The sequence below is a fragment of the Astatotilapia calliptera genome, chromosome 22 (assembly GCF_964374335.1).
Source record: "Astatotilapia calliptera chromosome 22, fAstCal68.1, whole genome shotgun sequence".
NCBI classification, from domain to species: domain Eukaryota; kingdom Metazoa; phylum Chordata; class Actinopteri; order Cichliformes; family Cichlidae; genus Astatotilapia; species Astatotilapia calliptera.
The window spans coordinates 35,235,201-35,248,521 of NC_137442.1; the positions used below are offsets into that span (position 1 = coordinate 35,235,201).

At 40.9% G+C, this 13,321-nt stretch overlaps 1 protein-coding gene across 1 annotated transcript in view; it reads left to right on the plus strand.

Annotated features, from left to right (window-relative positions):
* Window positions 1-10,466: 10,466 nt before the first annotated feature.
* scin (scinderin) overlaps window positions 10,467-13,321 on the plus strand; it is a 53,670-nt gene continuing 50,815 nt past the window's right edge. The window contains exon 1 of the mRNA XM_026156457.2: window positions 10,467-10,768. Coding sequence (XP_026012242.2) covers window positions 10,576-10,768 — 193 coding nt within the window. The 5' untranslated portion in view covers window positions 10,467-10,575. The remainder of the gene's footprint in view (window positions 10,769-13,321) is intronic.

Genomic DNA, 13,321 nt, shown 5'->3' on the forward strand with positions numbered 1-13,321 from the left:
CGTTTTTTACCCTCTTTCTCAAACACCTCTCTTCTCTTCTTTGCATTAAAAGCCACAAAACAAAACACTGTAGTCTGCTCTGACTGGTCTGTCGACGTGATGAAAGAGTTATTGACTGTTAACAAAATGTCAGAAAATCACAAAAAAACTAGATACACAAGAGCATCTTATTGGGTATTTGTAAGTGGTACCACTGCACTGTGCCAACACTACACATATTGGTATCCTACACTGTTGCCAGATGTTGCTGTGAGGCCTTTAAAATAAACATAATCTACTTTGTCTTCAGTTCCTCATATATGCATTGACATTCAAAAACAGGAAATTTGGTATGCTTCAGTCATAGCTTAGACATTTTAGAGTGAGGGTTAGCAGATGTGGCTGTAGTGTGAAAATAATGGCTGACTGTGAGGCCACTGCCTGCATCTGCATTCAGTATCTGCATTCATTTAGGCACCTACTCTGTTTGTTAAAGAATGTGCCAAACTAGCTACTAGCTGGGTATTACGGTACTGTATTACATAGTCACATGGATAAATCATGAGAGAAAAGCCTGGACTACTGACAAACGCAGTGTGTGTGTTCAGGCATTTTGGCTTTGTTAGCTTTTGCTGAAAAGAAAAGGAACAGGAAAAACCCAGAAGTAAGCATACAAACTGAAAAATGCTGGGCCTCTGGGTAAAAGCCAAGCTGGGTTAGTTTGACCGAATATTGGTTCAAAAGTCGTGACTCTGGAGTTCTGTTGGCAATGTGCTGGGTTCTTTAATCAACTCTCCGGCTTAAATAATTAGGTTGGGCAGCTTTGATCAAATTGTTTGTGTTGAATACAAACCTCAGAAGAAGCCATATCATTCTTCAAAAACTGCCATTGTCAACTAGACTGTGACCTGATCAGACATCACTGGACTTCTCTACTATGAAATCAAACATGATAAGTAAAAAGTGAATTCTAAAAGTTTGAAAATCATAAGGTTATTTTTGATAATGCAATTTATTGGTTTATTGTAGAACTTTACCTACTCAAAGGCCATTTAACAGATAACACCAGCTAGCTTCTGATGAGGAAAGCTATAGTTATTTATAGTTACTTTAAAATAAGTTATTGTTTCAAATGAGGCTGAGGTTGCTCTGTTTGACAAACTATTTGTCAATACTGTCTATTCTATGTATCATATGGCAATAAAAGTATTTTTGAGACAATCTGTAAGTAGGAATCCTGTTTTCTGGCCTTATTAGACAGATACAATGAAGACTGACAGGAAAGTGAGAGGGGGAGACATGTCAGACTTGAGCCCAGGCCGACTGCTTTCAGCCATGCAGCATATGGTCGCCTGTCTATCCAACTTAGCTAAACCGGCACCCAGTAAATAGAATCTTAACCTAAATGTTAATGGTAATTTAATATAACCCTTGTGGTGAGATATGAGTTTCGTCCCAATTTTTGGTAACGTCAACTTTAAACAGTGGTCAATTTAGCCCAGTTTTTGGATAATTATCCGAACCCAGTGTGCTGGGTCAAGCCAATAACCCAACCCTATTAAGCTGAAACAACCCAGCGTTGGCTCGGTCCAAATTTGACCAAGCACTGGGTTACAAATTGGGTTATTTTTAACCCAGCATTTTTTAGTGTGTATGTATGTGGCCTCAACCTACTGACAACTGACATCATCACATGGAATCCAGATTAAGGACAGTCACTGCTCATACCAGTCTCAGGACCTTTTGATTGCACGTTCCAGTTTTCAGTTGTTGGGTGCTAAAACTTATTATACTCTCTTATGTTAATTCACTATTATTATCTGTCCCTGTCACTTTGTACTGTCCAGTGAAAGTTTTTTATCCATGTTTTCTACTGAGAAACCTCGTGCAAACACAGCTTTAAACGAGGCTGATCTTTGAAGGATCACAGGTCTGGGGTTTCCCCAGGAGAGGAAGCTGTCATAACCTTTTACAGTTGCACTATTGTAGGGCCCACAAAAAGTTTGTTAAAAGACAGAGACCAAGCTTCCTAAAAGCTAGCATAAGGCACAGTTAGCATTAGTGATGCAGTACTGACACAGTGCACATCATAGCTGGGAACTTTAACCATGCTGACTTAGGGTCAGTGTTCCTCAGATTTGAACAGCATATTAAATGTGCAACAAGGGGGGGATGATACAGTGGATAAAGCCTACAGCAACATCCAAAAAGACTACAGAGCAACCCCTCTAGGTTTGTCAGGCTACATGTCCATGCTGCTGATCCCTGCATACACTCCTGTTACGAGGGGAGCCCCCCCAGCCATAAAGACTGTGAAAACCTGTCCAGAAGGTGCACCACATCAGCTGCAGGACTGTTTAGAAAACACAGAGTGGAGTATGTTTGAACACCAGGAAACCCTGGATGACTAAAGAGGTCCAGGTCCTGCTGAAGCAACGTGATGCCGCTTTCATATCCAGGGACGGTATACAGTACAGTGCAGCCAGATCTGATCTGAAAAGTGGTATCAGAGAGGCCAAAGCAGCGCACAAGAGGGAGATTGAAGAACACTTCAGCAACAACAATTCACAACAGGTATGGCAGGGAGTTCAGCACTTAACCAACTACAAGCCTGGCAATACCATGATGACTGAGGGCAATGCAGCAGTTGTGAAGGAGCTGAACCACTTCTTTGCGCGCTTCAAGGTGAAGGGACCAGAGGCAGCAGCAGCGGAAGTCTCATGGTGCAGGAATATGAGGTGAGGTGCACACAGAGGGCCGTTGGTCCAGATGGAGTGACCGGGAGAGTCCTAAAAGAATGTGCAGACCAGCTGGCTGGGGTCTTCACTAAGATCTTCAAAGCTTCGCTGTCCCAGTCCTGCATCCTTGAACCACTCCAGTTCACTTACAGAGCTAACAGATCAACTGAAGATGCCATTGTTACAACGCTCCACACCACCATCTCTCACCTGGAACAACAGGGGCATTACACAAGGCTGCTCTTTGTTGACTTTAGCTCTGCTTTCAATACGATACTACTCGACAGAGTAACAGTAAAACTGCTGGACTTCCTTCTACCACCTGCTGCTGTATCAGAGACTTTCTTTCAGACCTTGTACAGAGAGTAAGAATGGGTCCTTATCTTTCCTCAGCCGTCACCCTCAACACCGGCTCTCCACAAGGCTGTGTACTGAGTCCCCTACTGGGCACTATGTACACACGTGACTGTGTCAGCATCCACCCAGGCAACCCAGTCATTAAGTTGAGATACCACCGTGGTGGGGCTCATCTCTGGGGGAGACGAGTCAGCATAAAGAGCTGAGGTTCAGAGTAGGACTGGGCGATATAGCAAGTTTTTTAAAAATATCGATATATTTTCATACGAGATATAAGATGTGACAATATCGTTTGTATTGATATAGTCTACGTTACATTACAATTATACTTGTGGAGCCGCAAGTTTGCCTCTCTTTCGTCCACTTTTGTCTTTACACAACGTTACTCCGCCTCGCCTCTCCTTCACTGAACACAACTCCCCCTCCCCCATCGCTTCACCTGCAGGCAACGACAAGATGAACACGGCAAATCTCCGTTAACGAGTTACCGCGCATCGCCCCGTGCGTGGGGCTGGATGGCGTCAACGTGTTAGCGAGCTAACCGCGCTAACGAGCTAACCGTGCTAACGAGCTAACCGTGCTAATGACATGTATGGCCTAAAATCCTTTCATTTTCTCAAAAATCGACAGCGCGCCTTATGTATGAATTCTGGTTGTGCTTAATGACCACGAACCAATTTTATGTGGCACACGGCGCTCAGCAGTCTGTCAATAAATGTTTTAGTTCGACTTTGGTAAACTACGAAGCCGCACCGCTTGATGGATTGTCGGAGCATTACCGTTACCATAGTCTGGAGCCCTGCGGAGTAATGCGTACTCTGTTTCAACGTAATATTACCGTATTGTGTGTGTATAAGGACCATAAATGGCACCTGTTCAGAGTCACGGTTACGAAGCAGACTTCAAACTCCAGGCTGTCAGTCACGCAGTAGAAGTTGGGAACAGAGCAGCTGCGAAATCTGTCTTTGTTATTATGCTCAGCATCTGTTAGTTTACATTTTGACTGCACAGTTGTGAGCTTTTTGTTATGCACAAAACCAACATTGTTTTATTTTATTCATGGAGCATTATTATTTAATAAATGCTGATAATTTATGTTTGAGTAATTTCTTCATGTACATCTATGCTGTATGTTAATAAAAGTGCCTGTGTGACATCTGGGACACAGCTTTGACTAAGAACTCTCTTTTTGTTTTTACCTTATGGCTTAAAAAAAATATCGAGATATATATCGTATATCGCCATCCTGCTAAACGATATATTTTGGGTCATATGGCCCAGCCCTAGTTCAGAGGCTGTTGGATTGGTGTGCAGACAACAACCTGGACCTCAATACCACCAAGACAAAAAAGCTGGTAGTCAACTTCAAAAGGAGGAAGTCTGAGCTGCAACCTGTCAGCACAACGGGGAGTATGTGGAAAGGGTGTTTCAAGTTCCTGGGTGTGCACATAGACACAGACCTCCAAAGGAGCTCAAACACCTCAGCAGTTGTAAAGAAGGCCCAACAGTATCTCCATTTCCTGAGAATCCTCAGAAAAACGGACCTGAAGAGGGAGCTGCTGATTGTCTTCTATCGCTGCTCCACTGAAAGTGTGCGGACATACTGCATCTGTGTGTGGTACTCCAGCTGCACCATGGCACACAAAAAGGCATTTCAGATGGTCATTAATATGGCCCAAAAAATCATTGGACATCCTCTTCCCTCCCTGAAGGACCTGTACAGCACTCGCTGTCTCAAGAGGGCACGCAGCATCCTACGGGACTGCCCACACCCAGGACACCGGGTGTTTAAGCTGCTGCCGTCTGGCAGGAGATTCAGGTTGCTGAGGTCACAAACAGATACAACAGGGCAGGCCTAATCAGTGCTAACAGCTGACCTGACTGGCTACCTGTGTCGTGTCGTGTCGTGTCGTGTCGTGTTGTACGTAGTGCCAACGTGGGACAGTTTTCCAATTTCACTGTACTATTGTAATATGTATGACTGTGCAATGACAATAAAGAGTTATCTATAGTACACCATTTACCCTGGTTAGCAAGAAATTAAATCAATTAAATAGAGCGATGTACTACGAATGAAGTTCAGGTTTTTATTGTATTAACTGGTTAACAAAACCTAAATTCTCAGTCAGAAGTAACTGGTATGACAGCAGCAGTTATCAACTTTGTGCATTGAAATGGGGCGTTTTATGTGTCAATCACACCATAAAAAATATAATAATAAACTGCAACACTGTTGCAAATAAGTTGACAGCTAATACTGTGAACTACACTACAAGATTAACAACACTAATCAGCCCTTTAAAATAAGGAACAGTTACAGTAAAAATTTACATTATTTAGCGATGAAGCCAAAAGTAGCAACTGACTGCCAGCACAAGCCACAGAATTAGACTGATCGTAACAGTAGGCGGTGGTTTATCAGCAGTTTCCTCAGTATTTGTGCTAAGGCTTAAGACACGTAATTTCTGCACTGGCCACTCAGAGATGATACTGATGTTTAGATTTCCTGGAGCAGAGGCTGCTAACAAATGTTAAGCTCAGTCTGTTTGTTGAAGCCTTTAAAGTCTGTGAAATGTGTGACTTATATAAGAGTATTGCCATTTGTCTCTCAGGGACGTTTTAACAAAATGTTGGTCATTTATTTTTCAGAACAGCAAATTGTTCGTCTGTCACTTTGGTAATCTAGTACAGTGCCTCGCATTCATTTATTTCAATTTTGTGATAATTTCTAAGAATCACCACTGAAACCTTATTTTCTAAACATTTTGGGGCTTCCAGGGAACCATTATTAACGCTATTTATGTATATAATTATGTTATTCTTTGACTTTATATTTTTAGACTTGAATATTGCACACACTAATCTTAGATGTTAGGTTTATGGTATCTAACCATTTACTCTGGATGGCATTACCTTGGCCTCCAGTAACGCTGTGAGGAACCTTGGAGTCATTTTTGACCAGGACATGTCCTTCAACGCACATATTAAACAAATATGTAAGACTGCTTTTTTCCATTTGCGCAACATCTCTAAAATTAGAAATATCCTGTCTCAGAGTGACACTGAAAAACTAGTTCATGCATTTATTACTTCCAGGCTGGACGACTGTAATTTATTATTATCAGGAAGTCCAAAAAACTCCCTGAAAAGCCTTCAGCTAATCCAAAATGCTGCAGCAAGAGTCCTGACAGGGACTAGAAAGAGAGAGCAGATTTCTCCTGTTTTGGCTTCCCTTCATTGGCTTCCTGTTAAATCCAGAATTGAATTCAAAATCCTGCTCCTCACATACAAGGTCTTAAATAATCAGGCCCCATCTTATCTTAATGACCTTGTAGTACCATATCACCCTATTAGAGCACTTCGCTCTCGCTCTGCAGGCCTACTTGTTGTTCCTAGAGTATTTAAAAGTAGAATGGGAGGCAGAGCCTTCAGTTTTCAGGCCCCTCTTCTGTGGAACCAGCTTCCAATTTGGATTCAAGAGACAGACACTATCTCTACTTTCAAGATTAGGCTTAAAACTTTCCTTTTTGCTAAAGCATATAGTTAGGGCTGGACCAGGTGACCCTGAATCCTCCCTTTGTTATGCTGCAATAGACGTAGGCTGCTGGGGGATTCCCATGATGCACTGGGTGTTTCTACCTCACTCACTATGTATTAACAGACCTCTCTGCATTGAATCATACCTGTTATTAAGCTCTGTCTCTCTTCCACAGCATGTCTTTATCCTGTCTTCCTTCTCTCACCCCAACCAATCACAGCAGATGGCCCCGCCCCTCCCTGAGCCTGGTTCTGTCGGAGGTTTCTTCCTGTTAAAAGGGAGTTTTTCCTTCCCACTGTCGCCAAAGTGCTTGCTCACAGGGGGTCATATGATTCTTGGGCTTTTCTCAGTGTGTATTATTGTAGGGTCAACCTTACAATATAAAGCGCCTCGGGGTGACTATTGGTGCTCTGTAAATAAAGCTGAATTGAATTAACTTTAATTGAACTAATCACTACCAAATTTATACCTCTTTTGATCATTGACAAGTAATAGTCTCTTTTTGTACCAGGAAAGGCTAGCTAGTGCAGCTGGTATGCAATTCCTAATCCTGGGACCAGGAGGAAGCAGTACAGTGAGCAGCTGGGAATGCCGCTGGCCCAACACTGGGCAACAATGGCAAAGTTACAACATACAGTGAGTACTAATAAAATAAACATGCAAGCCAGCCCATATGGTAAAGATATATATTAATCTTATAAAGTTTGTATCTGTCTTGTGTGAAACTTGTATGAAAAGCATACAAGAGGTAAAACAGATATAAGAGCCCTTGAAAAATCATATAAATGAAACTTGCATGTTTTGGATACTTACTAAAACAATATATGAAAGTAATGAGAAAGTGGCCACTTTCATGAGTAAATCATATAAGCCTTCTATGATTCACTATATGAAGTAGGCCACATCTGATGCAAGTCTTTTATAAGTTTTTTCTATTTCTTTCCCATGTGGGTACGGTGTGAGAGCATGTGTATCTTGGGATGTTCTTGTGGCCCATTGTGCTATGTTGACACCCAACCTTTTCCAGCACTTTTGTGTCTGACCAATGTGGGTGCTACAGTAAGAACAGGCAGTAGTTAACCGGCAACAACTGGAGGCCCTGCAGGCTCAGTCCAAGTGCCACATGCACACAGACATTGGAAAACTTACTGTGCTGGTTTGATCCCACAGCTGGTCTGGTGTTTCATCCTTGCTTCCCATTGCTCCGACGATCACACTACATAAAATGAAACGGATGATCCCTAGTCATTTGTGGACATGTTTGAAGCCACGGCAGAAGCCTGTAAGTGGGCGACGCGGGACTGTGCCATGCACCTGCTGCTCCTGTTGTGAAGAGAACGCCAGACGGTGGCATTCAGCCTACTGGCGGTGTTAAAGGGAGCTTTAAAGATGTCCAGCCCTTTGCCAACACAGCAACCAGGTGGCTGTAGCCAGGGACAGCCACGTGGGATGTTGGATTTACTTAAGTAAACTAGGTGGAAGGCAAAACTTTACTCACTGGGAAGGTTGTCACGGAAGAATCAACATGCTAACATCAGCAGTACAACAAGGGCCGGCTGGTTACTACCACAGGTTCACCCCAAACTTCACAGAGCTGACCAGCTCCCTGACTGACCTCAAATGACAACATGATGTGTGGTCAGAGCTGAAGCTTGAAATTCTGCGTGACAGGCTTAAATTTAAGAGGAGCGAAAGTGATTACAAAACTTTGTCATGTATAAATGTTGTACTCTAGGGCTGCACAATTAAGAGTATTTTAATGTATGAACATGAATTTATTTTTTCACAATTAAAAGAGAATCATCAAGCAATATTTAAAATACTTGCTCCGCCCATTAAAACAAAAAGCAAAAGGAAATCACCGCCTGCATTTGCCAATCACAGCTTTCCCTGCACTGCACAGCTTGAGGCTTCCTGGACAGCTAAAACTACACTGAGAGACAGATACACAACAAAATTCAAATGTCTGGCACAGCAGAAGGTGATGAGCTTGACCTTCGGAGCACATCATCCTTCCCTGCTGCGGAATACTTTGGACTTCGGGGAATCAGATATAAAAGTAAGCCTCTGTGGTGTATCCACCGTATCCATCCAGCTTACAAAGATGATCTGAAGTCATCAGCACAGTTGCTTTCCATGTGGCCAAATGTGTTAAATAAACACAGTAAGTAATAAATGTTTTGGAAAAATGGTGAACATTTTTACCCTTCCACAATTGTTTCCTCAAGTGACAATACCTACACTTTATGCAAAAACAACACTGATGAAGTTGTATTCACATATATCTTACAAGTACAATAAATGATGGGAAATATGTTTTACCCCACTGGGCAGGCCGGTGAGCAGCCTGGACCCAGTTTGTGAGTCCAATAGTCTAATCAGTGCATCTAGTAAGAATCTCAGGTGAGTTTCAATCCTGGTGACCTTGATCTTATTGTCAAAAAGTCAGATTTTCTGACTATGTTGTGAATGCAATTACTGGAAAACAATGTGATGTAGGATTTTCAAAATAATACTGTAGGTGCATCTAATAAAAATCTCAGTGACCTCAACCTCAAGGTCAGAGGTCAAGTTTTCTGAAAATCTTGTGAATGCAGTAAATCAAGTCGGAAGCTCGCCGACCTCTGACCTTGTAAATACGATAACTTGAGAAAGTGCAGTTACATTGTAACCTTGGTTCTCTGATTGAGACACTATCTCTCCACCCTTTTAGTCAGGGCCTGTCGGTACTTCTTTAACTCACTCCAGCTTGCCCGGCCACGCCCCACAGGAAGTCACTGATCACTTGATAGCAATGTGTCTTCGAGTGACCTTAAAGGTGGAGAGGGCTCAGTGTCTCACTCTGAGAACCAAGGTTACAATGTAACCGTTTTGAGGGAAAGCCATTTCAAATCATCATCCTTAAGAGGCTCAACGGGAGGATGCTGAAGGGCTCAGTCCAAGTCTGGTGCTGTCTGTCCTGACAATGATGTAATAGCCTCTCAGTCTTCACAGATACTGTTGGAGCACAAGGTGGACAGCCCTCAGCTCCAACAAATTTATGTGCTGAGTTGCACAGTGGCCACATCAACAGCCGTTGACCCTCCAGCCCTCATGGCCCCAACTGATGGAGGATAGGTCTGTGAGGACCAGCTGACGGTTAATCGCTGGTCCCACTGCATGACCCTGCTTTGTGTTGATGTGTTGATAGGCCACGTTAAACTAGAGTTATGATCATTTCAAAGAAATGCCATTTTTTCCCTGAATGCTACCGTCATGTTTACCGTAGGAAGAAATGGTAAAAACTTTTCTAAGGACAGCGCTTGATAAAAAAAAAGCAAAACAAAAAAAAAAAGAAAAGCCACCCTTTCTTATTGGTGGAAAAATGTACCATGTCGACCAATCAAAAAATTATATAGCAACATGTGGCTTTTGGTTGTATAGGAAGACGGGGTAATCATTACTGTAATGATACTAACCAAAGTCTGATGAAGTGCATGTGTGCTTGAAATGCACCTGCTCTGTGCTGCACTCTGTTAAGCATGTCTTTGTATTTCTGTTATTTTTTAAAGATACTACCCTATTAATTTCTCCCCACATTCTCCACATTTCATGCCACAAACTTTTTTCCTAAAAGACTGCTATTGAAAAAACAATAATCTGCAAGGAGACAGTTTCAGGTCACAATTCTAGTTTTACTACTAACAAGCTTGACAGTTTTTCTGTGGTTACAGAAAAGCAGATGAGTTTGTATGTGATCTGGAACTGAGCCACTTTTCTCGGGCATGTGTGTTTGAGAATGCTGGTGTATGTTGACAGGACACGCCCACTTTGTGTGTATTAAGAGGGGAGAAAAGCAGAAGCTGAAACATTGCTGCTACACTATCAGTCAGTCAGCAGCCAGGAACAGGCCGGCAGTGTGTTTCTGCTCTCAACGATCCACCCTTTTCACCTCTTCAGTCAGATTCTCTGCAACAGCTTGACATGATGCTCGAGCATGAGGAGTTCACCAAAGCAGGCAAGAAAGCTGGCTTGCAGATTTGGAGGATTGAGAATATGGAGTTGGTCCCTGTGCCTGACAACTTACATGGGAGCTTCTACACAGGGGATGCTTATGTGATTCTCTACACTGTCAAAAAGAAAGAGAGCTCTTTTTACCATCTGCACTACTGGCTGGGTAAGTGACTAAAGCTCTGGACCTAATTCATTGTGTCAGTTTATTGTTCCACTCAGAATAAGGGAAATGAGTTATAATTGGATGTAATAACCTATCATTGGAAGAAGTCCTATTTCAGAGGGGTCCTCCAGGGTAACAGATAAATCTCAAATTAAATTCCAAGGAACCACTCAAGAGCTTCCTTAGAAGTTCTAAGGAAAGAAAAAAAAAAGTCCACAAATGTACAAAGTTACCAACGCCAGGATGTGACACTATCTTTATAACACCTGTGAAGTTGATTCTGCTCTATTCCCTGAGAAATCACAAAATCATACAAAATCATACAATATTGCTTTATATACAGGTCAGACATACGTTTTAACATCGTTTTTGCTCTGACCAGCTGATTTTGTTTAGATTTTTTTTTCACAACATAAACAATCATTTTTGTTACTTTTCATTTTTCATCTTTAATTTTAATAACTTTTATGTTTTCTTATCATGTGCAACAGGTTAAAGAACCCTTCTTAATTTCTATTCAAACAAATGTCTTATGTAGTTGGTGATCTAACTGCGTTGCTGTATTAGGAAGCTGTGTAGATAGCAAAAGCATTTACAGAGAAAATAATTTTCCTCACAGCTTTCTGAATGATCCACATTCAGCTATAACACAAACTTCACTCTAAACTGTTCCAGAAAATAGTAATGTCAAAGTAGCTTATTGTATATTTTACAGTTTTGTACTGTCTTTCTAGAATATCATTAAATTTACATAAGTAGACTGATTTTACATGTCAAAGGTAAAATAACATAACATCACTGTAAATATTTACTTGTTTTTTAAATATATTTTTTTGTACATATGCATATTTAGTTTGTAAAAATACATTCAGAAATATATCATAATTTCACAAATATTTGTCTGTTATGTGAGAGAATGATCTTTTAATTCAAATGTAATACTATGGAAAAATATATAAAATGATCGAAAATTAATGAGAATTAATGATAATTTTGCTGAAAATTTCATGTCATCTAGGTCTGATTCAATAATTCAGAGGTAACAAGTGAAAATATAATTAATAGGAATAAAAACTAAAAAAAAAAACATATAAAACATTGCACGCTGTGCTAATTATATATTTTAAAAAATAAATGTAGAGGTAGGAATTGCAATTAATATGAATCTCAAAGTATTCACAACATTCCTGAACAGAAATAGGCCTCTGCACCTGGGGTGAGGGTGTGGCCATGAAAACAATGTGACATGCCATTGGATGTTGGGACACATAATAACATGACACTAAGCATCGGCCAATGAATGCGAACTAACAACCACAAGGTTGCGTGTATGGCAGCACTATAGGAACAAATCCTAATATAAAAGTATTTTACTGCATTTTAGTTTTGTTCTGTTCTTCTAGAATATCATTAAAGTTACATAAATAGACTGATTTCACATTTCAAATGTAAATTAAAGTTAAATCACTGCAATGTAATAAAACATAATTTTCATGGTTATTAAATGTATCTGTCTGTACATATGCATATTTAGATACAGATTCACAAATGTATCATGATTTCACAAATATCTGTCCGTTATTTGAAAGATTGAACTGTTGAATTCAAATGTAATGCTATGGAAAAGTATATAACATGATTCCTATAAGCTTGTGTTACATCACATAAGTATTATTATCACTGCTGTTCAAGGCGATCGTGGCTCAAGAGTTGGCAGTTGGCCTTGTGATCAGAAGGTTGCCGGTTCGAGCCCTGGCTCGGACACTCTCCGTCGTTGTGTCCGTGGTCAAGACTCTTCACCTATCGCCTACTAGTGACGGCCAGAGGGGCCGATGGTGCGATATGGCAGCCTCGCCTCTGTCAGTCTGTCCCAGGGCATGCAATCCATTATTATTTAAACCAACTGTTAACTGTATATTTCTGTACATTTACGTATTATGATTCATATTGCCACATTCATTGACCTTGTTTATAGGTAATTTCATTGTGGCTGTAGCTCAGGTGGTAGAGCGGGTCATCTACTGATCGGAAGGTTGGTGGTTCGATCCCTGGCTTCCCCAGTCTGCAAATATCCCAAATATCCTTGGGCAAGATACTAACCCCAAATTGCTCTCCGATGCATCCATCGGAGTATGAAAGTGTGTGTGAATGTTACTTAGAAAGCACTTAGAAAAATGTGCTTGTGAATGGGTGAATGTACAAGTTGTGTAGAGCGCTTTGAGTGCTCAGAAAGAGTAGAAAAGCGCTATATAAGAACCAGTCCATTTACCATTGTTTGATCACGTTAAAATGTTCCTAATTTAATGTCTAAAAGCACTTGGAAAAGGCAGAATCCCATGTAAAATTAGCGCAACAAACTGTATTGTCATTACTGGAAATAACTGTATTTTTATGAGGAAGTTATTTTCTGTTATTTTACGATAGTATTTTGGCGCCCGAGCTGCCAGAATATAACCGTTGTTTTAAGATGTTTTTTTTAACAGTGTATCTAAATGCTTAAACTTTATAAAAATATTGTAGTGTCCTATCAGAATACCTGCCAACAATGCTGTC